The sequence below is a fragment of the Salmo salar genome, unplaced genomic scaffold (genome assembly GCF_905237065.1).
Source record: "Salmo salar unplaced genomic scaffold, Ssal_v3.1, whole genome shotgun sequence".
Taxonomy (NCBI): domain Eukaryota; kingdom Metazoa; phylum Chordata; class Actinopteri; order Salmoniformes; family Salmonidae; genus Salmo; species Salmo salar.
The window spans coordinates 12,661-32,686 of NW_025549090.1; the positions used below are offsets into that span (position 1 = coordinate 12,661).

Consider the following 20,026-nt stretch of genomic DNA (forward strand, 5'->3'; position numbering starts at 1 on the left):
TTCGTTCTCGGGTAAAAACTAAAACATGCAGCCCTTTGGGGTCCCAGAGGAGAGGTTTGGAATAAACTGACCTAGAACAATGTTACACAAATTAACTCATTATTTATTAATTATCTCACCAATTCACACACACACACCACAAAACACACAACACACACACACACACACACACACACACACACACACACACACACACACACACACACACACACACACACACACACAGAAAAGACACAGACACACACGAAAGTAATGTGATACAAATTTACCCTGCCCCCACCACCCAACAGACTTTTACCCTGCCCCTACCACCCAACAGACTCTTACCCTGCCCCCCACCACCCAACAGACTCTCACCCTGTCCCCACCACCCAACAGACTCTTACCCTGCCCCCCACCAACCAACAGACTCTTACCCTGCCCCCCACCACCCAACAGACTCTTACCCTGACCCCACCACCCAACAGACTCTTACCCTGCCCCCACCACCCAACAGCCTATTGCCCTGTCCCCCACCCAACAGACCCTTACCCTGCCCCCACAACCCAACAGACTCTTACCCTGCCCCCCACCACCCAACAGACTCTTACCCTGCCCCCACCACCCAACAGACTCTTACCCTGCCCCCACCACCCAACAGACTCTTACCCTGCCCCCCACCACCCAACAGACTCTTACCCTGCCCCACCACCCAACAGACTCTTACCCTGCCCCCACCACCCAACAGACTCTTACCCTGCCCCCACCACCCAACAGACTCTTACCCTGCCCCCACCACCCAACAGACTCTTACCCTGCCCCCACCACCAAACAGACTCTTACCCTGCCCCCACCACCCAACAGACTCTTACCCTGTCCCCCACCCAACAGACTCTTACCCTGCCCCCCACCACCCAACAGACACTTACCCTGCCCCCACCACCCAACAGACTCTTACCCTGCCCCCACCACCCAACAGACTCTTACCCTGCCCCCACCACCCAACAGACTCTTACCCTGTCCCCACCACCCAACAGACTCTTACCCTGCCCCCCACCAACCAACAGACTCTTACCCTGCCCCCCACCACCCAACAGACTCTTACCCTGATCCCACCACCCAACAGACTCTTACCCTGCCCCCACCACCCAACAGCCTATTGCCCTGTCCCCCACCCAACAGACTCTTACCCTGCCCCCACAACCCAACAGACTCTTACCCTGCCCCCACCACCCAACAGACTCTTACCCTGTCCCCACCACCCAACAGACTCTTACCCTGCCCCCACCACCCAACAGACTCTTACCCTGCCCCCACCACCCAACAGACTCTTACCCTGCCCCCACCACCCAACAGACTCTTACCCTGCCCCCACCACCCAACAGACTCTTACCCTGCCCCCACCACCCAACAGACTCTTACCCTGCCCCACCACCCAACAGACTCTTACCCTGCCCCCACCACCAAACAGACTCTTACCCTGCCCCCACCACCCAACAGACTCTTACCCTGTCCCCCCACCCAACAGACACTTACCCTGCCCCCCACCACCCAACAGACTCTTACCCTGCCCCCACCACCCAACAGACTCTTACCCTGCCCCCACCACCCAACAGACTCTTACCCTGCCCCCACCACCCAACAGACTCTTACCCTGCCCCCCACCTAAAAGACTCTTACTCTGCCCCCACCTAACAGACTCTTACCCTGCCCCCACCACCCAACAGACTCTTACCCTGCCCCCACCTAAAAGACTCTTACCCTGCCCCCCACCCAACAGACCCTTACCCTGTCACCCACCCAACAGACCATTACCCTGCCCCCACCACCCAACAGACTCTTACCCTGCCCCCACCACCCAACAGACTCTTACCCTGTCCCCCACCCAACAGACTATTACCCTGTCCCCACCACCCAACAGACTCGTACCCTGACCCCACCACCCAACAGACTCTTACCCTGTCCCCCACCCAACAGACTCTTACCCTGCCCCCACCTAAAAGACTCTTACTCTGCCCCCCACCTAAAAGACTCTTACCCTGCCCCGACCACCCAACAGACTCTTACCCTGTCCCCCCACCTAACAGACACCTACCCTGCCCCAACACCCAACAGACTCTTACCCTGCCCCCACCACCCAACAGACTCTTACCCTGCCCCCACCACCCAACAGACTCTTACCCTGCCCCCACCACCTAACAGACTCTTACCCTGCCCCCACCTAAAAGACTCTTACTCTGCCCCCACCTAACAGACTCTTACCCTGTCCCCACCACCCAACAGACTCGTACCCTGCCCCCCACCACCCAACAGACTCTTACCCTGACCCCACCACCCAACAGACTCTTACCCTGTCCCCACCACCCAACAGACTCGTACCCTGCCCCCACCTAATATACTCTTAGCTTGCCCCCACCACCTGCCCCCACCACCTAACAGACTCTTACCCTGTCCCCCACCTAACAGACACTTACCCTGCACCCCCACCTAACAGACTTTTACCCTGCCCCCACCACCTGCCCCCACCACCCAACAGACTCTTACCCTGCCCCCTGTCCCCACCACCCAACACTCTTATCCTGCCCCCAACAGACTCTTACCCTGCCCACCACCACCCAACAGACTCTTATCCTGCCCCCACCACCCAACAGACTCTTACCCTGCCCCCACCACCACCCAACAGACTCTTACCCTGCCCCCACCACCCAACAGACTCTTATCCTGCTGCTGCTCCCCCAACAGACTCTTACCCTGCCCCCACCACCCAACAGACTCTTATCCTGCCCCCACCACCCAACAGACTCTTACCCTGCCCCCACCATCACCCAACAGATTCTTACCCTGCCCCCACCACCCAACAGACTCTTATCCTGCCCCAACAGACTCTTACCCTGCCCCCACCACCCAACAGACTCTTATCCTGCCCCAACAGACTCTTACCCTGTCCCCACCACCCAACAGACTCTTACCCTGCCCCCACCACCCAACAGACTCTTATCCTGCCCCCACCACCCAACAGACTCTTATCCTGCCCCAACAGACTCTTACCCTGCCCCCACCACCCAACAGACTCTTATCCTGCTGCTGCTACCCCAACAGACACTTACCCTGCCCCCACCGCACCCCAACAGACACTTACCCTGCCCCCACCACCACCCAACAGACTATTACCCTGCCCTCCCCACCCAACAGTCTCTTACCATGCCCCCCCACCACCTAACACTCTTATCCTGCCCCAACCACCCAACAGACTCTTACCCTGCCCCAACCACCCAACAGACTCTTACCCTGCCCCCCCCACCACCCAACAGACTCTTACCGTGCTCCAAACATCCAACACATTCCTACCCTGCCCCCCCCACCCAACAGACTCTTACCCTGCCCCAACATCCAACACACACTTACCCTGACCCCCCACCACCCAACAGAGTCTTACCCAGACCCTACCATCCAACAGACTCTTACCCTGTCCCCCACCATCCAACAGACTCTTACCCTGTCCCCACCATCCAACAGACTCTTACCCTGCCCCCACCACGCAACATACTCTTACCCTGCCCCCCCACCACCCAACAGATTCTTACCCTGTCCCCACCACCCAACAGAATCTTACCCTGCTCTCACCACCCAATAGATTCTTACCCTGCCCCAACCACCCAACACTCTTACCCTGCCCCCCACCACCCAACAGATTCTTACCATGCCCCCACCACTCAGCAGACTCTTACCCTGTCCCCACCACCCAACAGATTCTTACCCTGTCCCCACCACCCAACAGAATCTTACCCTGCCTCACCACCCAACAGATTCTTACCCTGCCCCAACCACCCAACACTCTTACCCTGCCCCCCCACCACCCAACAGACTCTTACCCTGCCCCCACCACCCAACATACTCTTACCCTGCCCCCCCACCACCCAACAGATACTTACCCTGCCCCCACCACCCAACAGACTCTTGCCCTGCCCCACCACCACCCAACACTCTTACCCTGCCCCCCACCACCAAACAGATTCTTACCCTGCCCCCACCACCCAACAGATTCTTACCCTGCCCCCCACCACCCAACAGATTCTTACCCTGCCCCCACCACCCAACAGACACTTACCCTGCCCCCATCACCCAACAGACTCTTTCCCTGCCCCCACCACCCAACAGACTCTTGCCCTGCCCCCACCACCCAACAACTCTTACCCTGCCCCCCACCACCCAACAGACTCTTACCCTGCCCCCACCACCCAATAGACTCTTACCCTGCCCCCCCACCACCCAACAGACTCTTACCCTGCCCCCACCACCCAACAGATTCTTACCCTGCCCCCCACCACCCAACAGATTCTTACCCTGCCCCCACCACTCAACAGACTCTTACCCTGCCCCCACCACTCAACAGACTCTTACCCTGCCCCCACCACTCAACAGACTCTTACCCTGCCCCCACCACCCAACAGACTCTTACCCTGTCCCCACCACCCAACAGACTCTTACCCTGCCCCCACCACCCAACAGACTCTTACCCTGTCCCCACCACCCAACAGACTCTTACCCTGCCCCCCCACCCAACAGACTCTTACCCTGCCCTCCCCACCCAACAGACTCTTACCCTGCCCTCCCCACCCAACAGACTCTTACCCTGCCCCCACCTCCCAACAGACTCTTACCCTGACCACCCCACCACCCAACAGATTCTTACCCTGCCCCCCACCACCCAACAGATTCTTACCCTGTCCCCACCACCCAACACTCTTACCCTGCCCCCCCACCACCCAACAGATTCTTACCCTGTCCCCACCACCCAACAGATTCTTACCCTGCCCCACCACCCAGATGTAATGTGTCATTGCTACAGTTGTAAATGTGTATATATTATTATCATCTTTATCGTCTCATTCACTTCTCTTTTTATTTTTTATTAATTTTGAGCTGCATTGTTGGAGCCCATAACAAGAGAGAGATTTTCACTGTACCCTGGAATTACATCTGAGTCCCTGTCCATGTGACCAATTACATCTGAGTCCCTGCCCATGTGACCAATTACATCTGAGTCCCTGTCCATGTGACCAATTACATCTGAGTCCCTGTCCATGTGACCAATTACATCTGAGTCCCTGTCCATGTGACCAATTACATCTGAGTCCCTGTCCATGTGACCAATTACATCTGAGTCCCTGTCCATGTGATTAATACACTCATCTAATCTAATTAACAACGTTATTTAAAAGTGTTTTCTAAAATGTATTATTATTACAATAATACTGTTGATAGTTATTATTATTGTTATTATTATTAATAGTAGCATTATATATGTTTTGTTATTTGTATTACTGCTGTTACCATGACAACTATCTATCTAGTAATCATTACTTTTAATGCTGTTAACAAATATCAGTGTTATAATATTATTTCTGCTTTTGACGGTGATTTGATGGTCTCCAGAATGGAAAAGGTTGGGAACTGCTGAGCTAGTCAGTCACATCTGTGTGGTAACATGATAGGATGGGTAACCAATCATATACAATGATTCTGCAGCCCCAAAACAGACTGATTAGAATGTATAGTATATGATGTTACATTGAACTGTCACGTCCTGAACCTTGTAAGGGGTCATTTTCTATAGTAGAGTGGTCAGGGCGTGACAGGGGGTGTTTTTCTTGCTTTCTGTTTCTATGTGGGTGTTCTAGATTTCTATTTCTATGTTGGGGTTATTGGGATGATCTCCAATTAGAGGCAGCCGGTCCTAGTTGTCTCTTATTGGAGGTCTTATTTATGTAGGGGGTTTTCCTTTTGTATTTTGTGGGTTGTTAATTCTTGAGTAGTGTTTGCCTGCTCTGCGTTACGGCTTTTGTTGTTTTGTTATTTAAAGTGGTTGGTGTATTGCATTTAGTTTCACGATTAATAAAAAGATGTGGAACTACGAACACGCTGCGTTATGGTCCGATCCTTCAGAAAGCCGTGACATGAACTAATCACAGTAATCACAGACCAACTCACACACACAGTATATACAAAGACACACAAAATACATTCCTTTTAATTTACATGTACTACATGTATTTGCAGAGATTCTGCACATCAGGAATATGATGCCATTTGCGTCATCTTTGGCTGATCAGTAAAGGTCCAGGGTCATGCTCAGGGGGTTACTATGGAGATAGAGGAATACGTAAAGGAGTGACAGGTTACACAGCTCCTTATATGTCCTTCAGACACTCTCAAGTCATTGGTAAAGGAGTGACAGGTTACACAGCTCCTTATATGTCCTTCAGCCACTCTCAAGTCATTGGTAAAGGAGTGACAGGTTACACAGCTCCTTAAAACCTGTTACGGCTGGGGGTTCCGCTAGCGGAACGTTTCGACAACATCCGGTGAAATTGCGGAGTGCGAAATTCAAATTACATTATTAGATATATTTAACTTTCATAAAATCACAGGTGCAATGCACCAAAATAAAGATTAACTTCTTGTTAATCCAGCCGCTGTGTCAGATTTCAAAAAGGCTTTACGGCAAAAGCAAACCATGCGATTATCTGAGGACAGCACCCCATCATACAAACACATGACAATCATATTTCAACCCGCCAGGCGCGACACAAAATTCAGAAATAATGATATAATTCATGCCTTACCTTTGAAGATCTTCTGTTGGCCCTAACCCTAACCCCATAAACATCACAAATGGTCCTTCTGTTCGATAAATTCCATCGTTATATCCCCAAAATGTCCATTTATTTGGCGCGTTTGAATCAGAAAAACACCGGTTCCAACTCGCCCAACATGACTACAAATGATCTAATAAGTTACCTGTAAACTTGATCCAAACATTTCAAACAACTTTCATAATCCAATTTTAGGTATTTTAAAACGTAAATAATCGATCAAATTTAAGACGGAATATACTGTGTTCAATAGCGGATAAAATGAAAGTGGAGCGAGCTCCTGGGCGGGCCCCAAACAAAACAGTCAACTCGGCTCGACACTCAGAAAGGAAAGGGCTACTTCTTCATTACTCAAAAGAAAAACAACAACCAATTTCTAAAGACTGTTGACATCTAGTGGATGGCATAAGAACTGCAACCAGATGCCTCAAAAATCTAGATTCCCATAGAAAATCTATTGAAAAGAGTGAACTCAATTGTTTTTTTCCTGGATGGTTTGTCCTCAGGTTTTCGCCTACCAAAAAAGTTCTGTTCTACTCACAGACATTATTTGAACAGTTTTAGAACCTTTAGAGTTTTCTATCGAAATCTACCAATTATATGCATATCCTAGCTTCTGGGCCTGAGTGGCAGGCAGTTTAATTTGGGCACGCATTTCATCCGGACCTGAAAATACTGCCCCCATCCCAAACAGGTTAAATGTCCTTCAGCCACTCTCAAGTCATTGGTAAAGGGGTGACAGGTTACACAGCTCCTTAAATGTCCTTCAATGGTCAATGTGTTCCAGACGTGAGGCTCTCACTGAGAAAACTGCTGATAGACTGAGGTGGTTGTGTTGATATTCAGTCTCTCTCATGAACCTCTAACAGGAAAGCTGCTGATAGACTGAGGTGGTTGTGTTGATATTCAGTCTCTCTCATGAACCTCTTACCGGCCAACACTGTACAATATATTCATCAAATACATCTATGTTGAATGTGTGTAGGACTGACTGACCCTCCTGCTAGATAGTGGTCCAGCTAGGAACCTAGTAGACTGACCCTCCTGCTAGATAGGGGTCCAGCTAGGTACCTAGTGGAGGACTGACTGACCCTCCTGCTAGATAGGGGTCCAGCTAGGTACCTAGTGGAGGACTGACTGACCCTCCTGCTAGAAGATCCATACTTCCAGGAGGCTGCAGAAGGAGAGAGGCTGTGTGGTTGGTCCTTCAGTAAGTTTATTGGTATTATAGTGGTCATGTTTGATTGACATTTTCTGTACATTTTTGGGAGCCTGAATTAAAGCAACAGACAGCAAGAACATGTTGAACCATCCTGTCTGTCTATTCTGCCTGGTCTCCCCACACCCAGGGGTTGATTACAACTGTTGATCTGAAGCAGTGACCAAAGACAGGGGTCCAGCTCCACAAGAAGGTTGATCATCCTGGAACTAGACTCATTTCCTTTTCTCAACACCATGTCGATGAGGTCACGTGCCTTCTCTGCCCTCTCAGCTATCCCCTTTAGTGAGTCCTTTTCCTCACTTCCTTCAGACAGAGTGAGTTGTAATCCCATAAAGAATTGTCGTGTCTTTGGGGTACCATTAAACTGAAGACATGTTTATCAATTAACTCCCTGTAATTATTATCACGCGATTAAACTGATTAATCGTTTAATTGTAATTAACTAGGAGATCGGGGCACCAAGGAAAATATTCAGATTACAAAGTTATAATTTTCCTAATATAACTTTCCTATATTATAATATAGGCCGATTATCTTCTGGTTTAAATGGTGTATTTTACCTCGCGTCCAGTCTCATTCCAAACGTCGTAAATTGTTGTATCTGCACGAACCCAGTCTTTACTAAAATCATCCATACATCAATTGTCTTAAAATCATTTATTTACTACACTAAGTAATTAACAGAAAACATACAAACAGTAATTATCGTCACAAAGGATTGGTAGAGTAATGTGCCCTAATGGCTAACAGGCATGGCTGGTCTGTTAGACAATGGGTCATAAACGGTCAGCTGAGGAGGTACACAGAGTTCATTAATATTAACAATTGACAATTGAACGCTCACTCATTCGGGAACAATTGCAATCAATATATATTTACGATCAGTGTGTCGTCGGGATCCTTGTTGGAGCGTCGTTCTGATGGAGAGTTCTCTCTCTCTCTCTCTCTCTCTCTCTCTCGGTTAGAATGGATCTTTCAAAGCGACATTCATTAATGTCGTCATAGAATGGATGTTTCGTTGGTCTTCGCGTTCAATGATATAATTTACTTAGCTGCAGACTAATAATTAATATCAAAGACAGTTCTTATTCTGTCGGTATCAATAGTCTAAAAGTTAACCACGTGGTATGGTTCACTTTCAGTAGAGTACTTGGATGGTCAAACCTATGGGCCAACTCGCAATGGAGTGGAGGCCTGGTCTGGAGAAATGTAAATCAGGGTGGGTTTTATAGGTGACCCTAGAACAGGCTTGTCAAATGACGCCTGGTCCTGTCTGTGTCCCTGGGGGGTGTGCCGATGACTGAGTTAAGCTTGGTACAGAAATACAATTCTATCACATTAACATCAGTACATAGCATCTCAATGTATTACAAATAGCTTTATCCTTATTAATACATTTTATACAACCATGTGGATTCAAGTCTCAAGGCTGAGGCTATTATATAAACAGTTTTATGGTAATATGGCTATATTGTCTCTTCTGAGTATCACAAAATTGTACCAAGCGGACCAGTTCGTAGCTGGATTCTGCACCAATCTTTCATACCTTCTCCAGAACACAAATGTCGCTTGGCTCCCCAATTCTGTGAGTTGGAAGAATTTACTGTGTCTCTCTATGGGCCATGTGGCAAGAGATTCTCCTGGAATGTTAGAGTTTTTACAACCCTTTCACACAGGGCCTGGGTGGAGGGAGGTAGGTTGGGGGATGGTGCAAAGGGGGGGAGGGGGTCAACTGTCCTCCCTGTACTCAAAGAGGCCAACGTCATGACAGAATCTAAGGAAGGTCTTTGGTCAAGATGTCAACATGGTGGTGTGTATCTTTGACTAGCCTGACTATCAGCCTCCCCATCTGTATAGAACAAGAGATCATTCCAGTTCATTCCCTTAATTGTGTTTTCAAAATCGTTGTGGAAATTCTTTCACACAGAGACACTCGAAGTCAATCTGAAATGAATCATTGTTTATTGTCAGCGAGCTGGAGAGGTTCCAACCAATCAGGAGCTCTCCTTGGTCAGACCCAACTCAATGTACCATAGTACACATGTCAATCAGGATCTCTCCCTGGTCAGACCCAACTCAATGTACCATAGTACACATGTCAATCAGGATCTCTCCCTGGTCAGACCCAACTCAATGTACCATAGTACACATGTCAATCAGGATCTCTCCCTGGTCAGACCCAACTCAATGTACCATAGTACACATGTCAATCAGGATCTCTCCCTGGTCAGACCCAACTCAATGTACCATAGTACACATGTCAATCAGGATCTCTCCCTGGTCAGACCCAACTCAATGTACCATAGTACACATGTCAATCAGGATCTCTCCCTGGTCAGACCCAGCAGTTGTCTTATAAACGGCTATACACAGACAAGTTATATTTGCATGATTTAGCATAATTAATAAATCATTACCGTTTTGTTCCATTCATGTGACCGACCAATACTGGTTCATAACATTTAACAGACCAACACTGGTTCATAACATTTAACAGACCAACACTGGTTCATTACATTTAACAGACCAATACTGGTTCATAACATTTAACAGACCAATACTGGTTCATAACATTTAACAGACCAATACTGGTTCATAACATTTAACAGACCAATACTGGTTCATAACATTTAACAGACCAATACTGGTTCATAACATTTAACAGACCAATACTGGTTCATAACATTTAACAGACCAATACTGGTTCATAACATTTAACAGACCAATACTGGTTCATAGCATTTAACAGACCAATACTGGTTCATAACATTTGACAGACCGACACCTCACCAGTCTTCTTCTCTCTAAGCTGAGACCTTGAAACTGAGATATCTCCTTCTCAAAACAACGTCTGGGCTTACTGCCAAATTACAGCTACTGATAGTGAGGATTTGTACAGTCAGCCACTTGATGAACACACAAATTAGTTTATAGAACAGCACATTAATAAAACACAGACATTTGTTAAAAGAATAGCACAAACATAAACATTTCCCTTACAATCATTTAAGTGTCTTTGTCCACAGACTAGGAGACAGGCCTCAGCATCTTCAGATTAGGTGAAGAAGTGTCTTTGTCCACAGACTAGGAGACAGGCCTCAGCATCTTCAGATTAGGTGCTACAAGACAGAGGATGGAGGAGAAGGGAAGAGAGAGATCAGAAAGTATGGAGAAGAATGAGGAGTGAGATACACCTGAGATAATGATGTGATGATGGTCCTATGATACACCTGAGATAATGATGGTCCTATGATACACCTGAGATAATGATGTGATGATGGTCCTATGATACACCTGAGATAATGATGTGATGATGATCCTATGATACACCTGAGATAATGATGTGATGATGGTCCTATGATACACCTGAGATAATGATGTGATGATGGTCCTATGATACACCTGAGATAATGATGTGATGATGGTCCTATGATAGAACTATAACAAGAGACATTTATTACAGACAGCAACACAAAAACATGCTTCCATTCTGAAAAATACTTTCTCATTGATCTGGGTAGCTATGTTTTTATTTGACCTATATTTAATCATTCCACATATTCAAGGGAGGGAGAAAAGAAAACGGTCTTACCTAGATTCACTCAAGTACTTAACAAGATGGTGTTCATGTTCAATGAGAGCTTTGAGACAAGCTCCCGTCACTTCTGGTCCTTTAGGGAGGACTGATCTCAGTAGTTCTCTCATTCGGTCCTGTTCAGTTGTTTCAGCTTTTATTCTGGAGTACTCTTCATCACCAATCATGCCCTTTGACCGCAGAACATCTGCTATTGGCATTGGGTTTTTGACTCCCTGAATGAGTATAGCCCTGTGATTCTGAAGAAACTCCTCAGCAGGAATCCCAATGAGTATTAATGCTGAAGGGGGGATCAATTAAATGAATATGTCTTTAGGGTGAACAGCAGCTGTTTCTACATCATGCAGTCTCTCCAGTTATCATTCCCCTGATAGTCATTTCTTGTATAGAGCTGACTCCAGGGTTGTGGTCAATTCCAATTGAAGTCATTGAAAGTAGATGCCCTTTTCCAGTTATTGAATTGGAATTTCAGTTCACTTCCTGAATTGACTGACTTATTTGGAATTGACACCTACCCTGGCTGACACGATTGTCTATTCTACATAACATACAGAGCCTTGCAAAAGTGTTCATACCCCTTGGATTTCTCTATTGTGTTACATAGTGGGATTAAAATTGATTTAGTTGTAATGTTTTGTCATCAATCTACTGAAAATAGTCTGTAATGTCAAAGTGGACATGTTCCCCATACATACAATATCTGGAAGTATTACATTTCAAGCACAGATTCAACTATATACAAAGACCAGGGATGTTTTTGAAAGCCTCGTGAAGAAGGGCAGTGATTGGTAGATGGGTAACAATAACAAAATCAGACATTTAATAATTATGCTGTGGATTACATATTAAACCACCCAGACACATCAAAGATAGTGGTCCTTCTGAACTGAGTTGCAGGACAGGAAGGAAACTGCTCAGGGACGTCACCATCAGGACATTGGTGAATTTAAAACAGTTCCAGAGTTAAATGTCTGTGATGGGAGAAAACTGAGGATGGATCAACAACATTGTAGTGACTCCATAATAACGACTTAAATGACAGAGTGAAAAGAAGAATACAAATATACAGAATACAAATATTCCAAAACATGCATCTTATATGCAACAAGGTACTAAAGTAATACTGTAAAAAACATCTACAAAGGAAGACACTTTTTGGCCTAAATGCAAAGCCTCATGTTTGGGGCAAATCCAACACATCACTGAGTAACTGCCTCCTTATTTTCAAGCATGTTGGTGGCTGCATCATAGTATGGGTATGTTTGTCATCAGCAAATACTGGGGAGTTTTTCAGGATAAAAATAAATGGAATGGAGCTAAGAATAGGCAAAATCCTAGAGGAAAACCAAGACACTGGGAGAGGAATTCACCTTTCAACAGAACAATAACCTACATAACAAGGCCAAATCTACACTTGAGCTGCTTACCAAGAAGACATTGAATGTTCCTGAGTGGCCAAGTTACAGTTCTGACTTAAATCTGCTTGTAAATCTATGGAAAGACTTAAATGGCTGTCTAGCCATGATCTCCAACATCTTGACAGAGCTTGAAGAATTATGAAAATAATAATGGGCTAATATTGTACAATCCAGGTGTGGAAAGCCCTTAGAGACTCACCCAGAAAGACTCCCAGCTGTAATCGCTGCCAAAGGTGTTTCTAAGTATTGACTCGGGGGGCTGAATACTTATGGAACGACTATTTTAGGCATTTCATTTCTATCAATCTAAATATATATATTCTTTGACATTAGAGTATTTTGTGTAGATTGTCGTCAAGAAATGACAATGAAATCCCTTTTAATCCCACTGTTAAACAAAATGTGACGCAGATAAGGCTCTGTATTTCTGTCTGAATGTTTTATATCATTACACCCCACTGAACATGACTCATGAAGACCTTCATCACCCCACTGAACATGACTCATGAAGACCTTCAGTGTCCTTCATCACAACTTGAAGAGATGTTAGCTCTGTAACCCGTTTTATAAACCTCATCCACAAAAACAAGCTTACATGTTGGATGAGAGTCTTTGCTGTATACATCTGAAAGACAAACAATAGAAAATATCATAAAACATTTTAAAAGCATCTGTTAGAAAAGGACATTGATGATTGACATACTGTTTATGTCTAGTATTTCTTACCTTTTGATACCACTGATTTCCATACTGTCCTCTCATCTTCCCCGATTAATTCCATCTCAATGTCAACCCCTGTGTTTCTCATAATCATCTGACAACAGCTTGGTGTGGTGTCTGCAGGTAACAGCTGAATCTTCTGTAGAAGGCCATATGGTGCAACGATTGCGACAACAGACAGAGAGAGAAATAGTGAAGTAGAATGATATTCCAGTTATTCATATACAATATGACAGATTCATGTCCTCAGCCTGCTAAAACTGCACCTCTGGATTGATGGAAGTGGAGTGGGGATTCTTGAATGCAAACAAACTGTTCAGCTTTAAGGGCCCGTTTGGACTTGACAGGACGAATTCTGAAAATCCTTTGGACACCTGATCTTTCTCCCGTTCCTGAACAGCCTACAAAATGAGCAATGTAGTAGTCAGTCAGAACAATGTAGTCTCGTAATTCACACAACATGCAATCCATTTTTGTCAACAAAAAAATGTGTAGACTATTGTTCTACTATCCCAATTTTACCAGGATAATATTTTAAAGGTGTACCAGGTAAGTTGACTGGGAAGAGATTCTCTTTTACAGCAACAACCTGGGGAAAAGTTACAGGGAAGAGGAGAGGGGATAAATGAGCCAATTGGAAGCTGGGGATGATTAGGTAGCCATGATAGTATGAGGGCCAAATTGGGAGTTGAGCCAGGACACCGGGTTAACACCCCTACTCTTATGATAAGTGCCATGGGATCTTTAGTGACCATGGAGAGGACACCCATTTAACATCCCATCTGAAAGACAGCACCCTACACAGGGCAATGTCCCCATCACTGCCCAGGGGCATTGGGTTCTCCTTCGACCAGAGGGAGGAGTGCTGTCTACTGGCTCTTCAAATGAATGAGACAAAAATAGATTTCTCACAGAGCTGCATGTTGTCTTTGTAATCTAGAGATTTTCAACAAACTATCAGCTTTCCTTCAGTAAGTTTCAACATACTGTTGTCACTTCAGTGAAAGTGCCTCACCTCTTTCTGACTGGAGTTTCTGAGGAGCAGGTACAGCCTTGAAATGACTGTTGACCTTTTTACTGCCATATAGAGGACCACGTCACAGTGGACATCTATGTTCAAAGACAGTAATCTCAGTATAACAGAGATAAGTGAGAACTTGGGATGGAGAATTTTAGCATGGAATCTGGTAACCTCATGCACTTCCTCTAAAGACACTCCATGTTCCTCTACATGAAGAATCTTCATCTCATTCCTCAGGGACGGGTTGGTCCCTGAACAACACAATAAAAAGGAGACAGAAAGACAAATATTGTATTATTAATCCAACTAAAACACAAAGAATATGCAGTATCAGATCACAGTAAACTCAAACTCCCAGAATAGTTCATTCATTCATTCAGGAAGTGAAACTCAGTTACATGAAAATGTCTTTCTGAATACTATTTCTATATGGTTTTACCTAAACAGACACAGTGTGGCAGATGAACTTCCTCCAGTTCACCTAACTCCATAGTGATATCCAGCAATGGACCACCTTGTGTGTACTGCATGTCTTTCAGAAGGTGATTGTAGGGTTCCCAGTTCCTGAAGTGATACTTCAGAATGACATCTCTCTCACACAGCCAGCGGAGCCCAGACACTGTGCACTCATAACTCCCTTTGGGTGTCCTGTGTCTGAGGGCAACAACAAGATATGGTAGAGAGGGTCAATCGTCAAATGGAGAGGTTGGATTAGAAGACTACTCCCAAAGGTAATGGGGAAATACACTAGCAAGTGGAATGAAATGTTAAAAGTAGTTATTTTACCTGAACATTGTCACTCCCTGGACAGTGGAAGTCAAGGGTTCAATCTGAAGCCAGTGTGTGGAGTCCTGAACAAGGACAAGCATGCCAGTAATACATATGGGGCCTGTTTCCTGGACACAGATTGAGTCTAGTGCTGGACTAAAAAGCATACTCAATGGAAGTTTCAATAGAAAGATCTTATCGGTCCAGGACTAGACTTAATCTGTGTCTGGGAAACTGGCCCATTAACCAAAGTAACTAATCTAATGTATTTATTCAATGTTACTGTCACGAGTACTGTCTTCAAATTTCCTGTCATATAGGAGCCAAGGCGCAGCGTGCCGGTAATTCCACATACTTTAATAGAAGTGAAACCGAACAAAAACAATTAACAGGATAAACAGAAATGAACGTGACACAACTGCAGTACACACAAAACACTCATAGAAAGAATAATAATCCACAAACAGGTTGGGAAAAGGCTGCCTAAGTATGATTCCTAATCAGAGACAACGATAGACAGCTGCCTCTGATTAGGAACCATACTCGGCTCAAAACAAAGAAATAGACATCATAGAAAGCCCACCCCACACCCTGACCTAACCACATAGAGAAACAAACCCTCTCTCTCAGGTGAGGCGTGACAGTTACATGGAATGCTGGTGATTTATCAATTCAACTGTCAAATAAAAAAATATGACAATAGCTAAAATCCTGCATGACTACAAGCAGAACACAGGACTGTCTATATCCCAGTATGAATGGTTGGTCAGTACACACCTGGCTTTGAGACTGTGTTTATATTACTAAAGCAGAACACAGGACTGTCTATATCCCAGTATGAATGGTTGGTCAGTACACACCTGGCTTTGAGACTGTGTTTATATTACTAAAGCAGAACACAGGACTGTCTATATCCCAGTATGAATGGTTGGTCAGTACACACCTGGCTTTGAGACTGTGTTTATATTACTAAAGCAGAACACAGGAATGTCTATATCCCAGTATGAATGGTTGGTCAGTACACACCTGGCTTTGAGACTGTGCCTGACTCCTGCAGGTATGTAAAAGTAAGAATTGACATTATGACTTACCTGAACATGGTCACAAGTCTTACAGCTCTGAGGAATCCCTGAAGTCAAAAGTAGCTGTTCTATAAAACATATTTAAATACAAGTAATTAGACTGTCAAGCAACCAGACGCATTTATGAAATTGCTTATTTCAGTTACTAATAACCATGCACCCATTAATAACTGACTGTAAACGCTGTTAAATTACCATGGATTGATGAGGAATTAAAAATGATATGGTTGAGAGGGAAAAGGAATGACAGACTACTGAGGGCAGTAGGGGCTGCGCTACCCCCTGAAAAATCAGAATGAAATAAATATATATATACATACAGTGGGGGAAAAAAAGTATTTGATCCCCTGCTGATTTTGTACGTTTGCCCACTGACAAAGAAATGATCAGTCTATAATTTTAATGGTAGGTTCATTTGAACAGTGAGAGACAGAATAACAACAAAAATCCCCCCAAAAATCCAGAAAAACACATGTCAAAAATGTTATAAAATGATTTGCATTTTAATGAAGGAAATAAGTATTTGATCCCTCTGCAAAACATGACTTAGTACTTGGTGGCAAAACCCTTGTTGGCAATCAGAGGTCAGACATTTCTTGTAGTTGCTCACCAGGTTTGCACACATCTCAGGAGGGATTTTGTCCCACTCCCATTTGCAGATCTTCTCCAAGTCATTAAGGTTTCGAGGCTGACGTTTGGCAACTCGAACCTTCAGCTCCCTCCACAGATTTTCTATGGGATTAAGGTCTGGAGACTGGCTAGGCCACTCCAGGACCTTAATGTGCTTCTTGTTGAGCCACTCCTTTGTTGCCTTGGCTGTGTGTTTTGGGTCATTATCATGCTGGAATACCCATCCACGACCCATTTTCAATGCCCTGGCTGAGGGAAGGAGGTTCTCACCCAAGATTTGACGGTACATGGCCCCGTCCATCGTCCCTTGATGCGGTGAAGTGTTCCTGTCCCCTTACCAGAAAAACAAACCCAAAGCATAATGTTTCCACCTCCATGTTTGACGGTGGAGATGGTGTTCTTGGGGTCATAGGCAGCATTCCTCCTCCTCCAAACACGGCGAGTTGAGTTGATGCCAAAAAGCTCCATTTTGGTCTCATCTGACCACAACACTTTCACCAGTTGTATTCTGAATCATTCAGATGTTCATTGGCAAACTTCAGACGGGCATGTATATGTATTCTTTAGCAGGGGGACCTTGCGGGCGCTGCAGGATTTCAGTCCTTCCCGGCGTAGTGTGTTACCAATTGTTTTCTTGGCGACTATGGTCCCAGCTGCCTTGAGATCATTGACAATATTCTCCCGTGTAGTTCTGTGCTGATTCCTCACCGTTCTCATGATCATTGCAACCCCACAAAGTGAGATCTTGCATGGAGCCCCAGGCTGAGAGATATTGACAGTTCTTTTGTGTTTCTTCCATTTGCGAATAATCGCACCAAATGTTGTCACCTTCTCACCAAGCTGCTTGGCGATGGTCTTGTAGCCCATTCCAGCCTTGTGTAGGTCTACAATCTTGTCCCTGACATCCTTGGAGAGCTCTTTGGTCTTGGCCATGGTGGAGAGTTTGGAATCTGATTGATTGATTGCTTCTGTGGACAGGTGTCTTTTTTACAGGTAACAAGCTGCGGTTAGGAGCACTCCCTTTAAGAGTGTGCTCCTAATCTCAGCTCGTTACCTGTATAAAAGACACCTGGGAGACAGAAATCTTTCTGATTGAGAGGGGGTCAAATACTTATTTCCCTCATTAAAATGCAAATCAATTTATAACATTTTTGACGTGCGCTTTTCTGGATATTTTTGTTGTTATTCTGTCTCACTGTTCAAATAAATCTACCATTAAAATTATAGACTGATCATTTCTTTGTCAGTGGGCAAACTTACAAAATCAGCAGGGGATCAAATACTTTTTCCCCCACTGTATATACACGGCTCAAAAAAATAAAGGGAACACTAAAATAACACATCCTAGATCTGAAGGAATGAAATAATCTTATTAAATACTTTTTTCTTTACATAGTTGAATGTGCTGACAACAAAATCACACAAAAGTAATCAATGCAAATCCAATTTATCAACCCATGGAGGTCTGGATTTGGAGTCACACTCAAAATTAAAGTGGAAAACCACACTACAGGCTGATCCAACTTTGATGTAATGTCTTTAAAACAAGTCAAAATGAGGCTCAGTAGTGTGTGTGGCCTCCACGTGCCTGTATGACCTCCCTACAACGCCTGGGCATGCTCCTGATGAGGTGGCGGATGGTCTCCTGAGGGATCTCCTCCCAGACCTGGACTAAAGCATCCGCCAACTCCTGGACAGTCTGTGGTGCAACGTGGCGTTGGTGGATGGAGCGAGACATGATGTCCCAGATGTGCTCAATTGGATTCAGGTCTGGGGAACGGCGGGCCAGTCCATAGCATCAATGCCTCCCTCTTGCAGGAACTGCTGACACACTCCAGCCACATGAGGTCTAGCATTGTCTTGCATTAGGGGGAACCCAGGGCCAACCGCACCAGCATATGGTCTCACAAGGGGTCTGAGGATCTCATCTCGGTACCTAATGGCAGTCAGGCTACCTCTGGCGAGCACATGGAGGGCTGTGCCGCCCCCAAAGAAATGCCACCCCACACCATGACTGACCCACCGCCAAACCGGTCATGCTGGAGGATGTTGCAGGCAGCAGAACGTTCTCCACGGCGTCTCCAGACTCTGTCACGTCTGTCACGTGCTCAGTGTGAACCTGCTTTCATCTGTGAAGAGCACAGGGCGCCAGTGGCGAATTTGCCAATCTTGGTGTTGTCTGGCAAATGCCAAACGTCCTGCACGGTGTTGGGCTGTAAGCACAACCCCCACCTGTGGACGTCGGGCCCTCATACCACTCTCATGGAGTCTGTTTCTGACCGTTTGAGCAGACACATGCACATTTGTGGCCTGCTGGAGGTCATTTTGCAGGGCTCTGGCAGTGATTCTCCTGCTCCTCCTTGCACAAAGGCGGAGGTAGTGGTCCTGCTGCTGGGTTGTTGCCCTCCTACGGCCTCCTCCACATCTCCTGATGTACTGGCCTGTCTCCTGGTAGCGCCTCCATGCTCTGGACACTACGCTGACAGACACAGCAAACCTTCTTGCCACAGCTCGCATTGATGTGCCATCCTGGATGAGCTGCACTACCTGAGCCACTTGTGTGGGTTGTAGACTCCGTCTCATGCTACCACTAGAGTGAAAGCACCACCAGCATTCAAAAGTGACCAAAACATCAGCCAGGAAGCATAGGAACTGAGAAGTGGTCTGTGGTCCCCACCTGCAGAACCACTCCTTTATTGGGGGTGTCTTGCTAATTGCCTATAATTTCCAGCTGTTGTCTATTCCATTTGCACAACAGCATGTGAAATGTATTGTCAATCAGTGTTGCTTTCTAAGTGGACAGTTTGATTTCACAGAAGTGTGATTGACTTGGAGTTACATTGTGTTGTTTAACCTGTTGGGTCTAGGGGGCAGCATTTGCACGTCTGGATAAAAAAAATGTACCCGATTTAATCTGGTTACTAATCCTACCCAG

The 20,026-nt window shown here is 45.7% G+C and overlaps 1 protein-coding gene across 5 annotated transcripts; it reads right to left on the reverse strand.

Moving 5' to 3' along the window:
* Positions 1-10,642: 10,642 nt before the first annotated feature.
* Positions 10,643-16,789, reverse strand: LOC123735237 (NACHT, LRR and PYD domains-containing protein 1 homolog). Of its 5 annotated transcripts, none has more exons than XM_045712998.1 (9): positions 16,471-16,789; positions 15,398-15,462; positions 15,051-15,265; positions 14,606-14,862; positions 13,857-13,991; positions 13,597-13,729; positions 13,466-13,495; positions 11,450-11,732; positions 10,643-10,976 (listed from the first exon to the last, which is right to left on the reverse strand). In XM_045712998.1, the coding sequence occupies exons 2-9, from the start codon at positions 15,403-15,405 to the stop codon at positions 10,970-10,972; spliced, it is 1,068 nt and encodes a 355-aa protein (XP_045568954.1). In that variant the 5' UTR covers positions 15,406-15,462; positions 16,471-16,789; the 3' UTR covers positions 10,643-10,969. The 5 variants fall into 5 exon arrangements, 4 of the variants coding, with proteins under 4 accessions (XP_045568954.1, XP_045568953.1, XP_045568952.1 ...); XM_045712997.1 differs by lacking the exon at positions 16,471-16,789 and having other exon boundaries at positions 11,450-11,459; positions 11,507-11,732; positions 15,398-15,963; XR_006765341.1 differs by lacking the exon at positions 16,471-16,789 and having other exon boundaries at positions 11,450-11,622; positions 15,398-15,963.
* Positions 16,790-20,026: the final 3,237 nt, after the last annotated feature.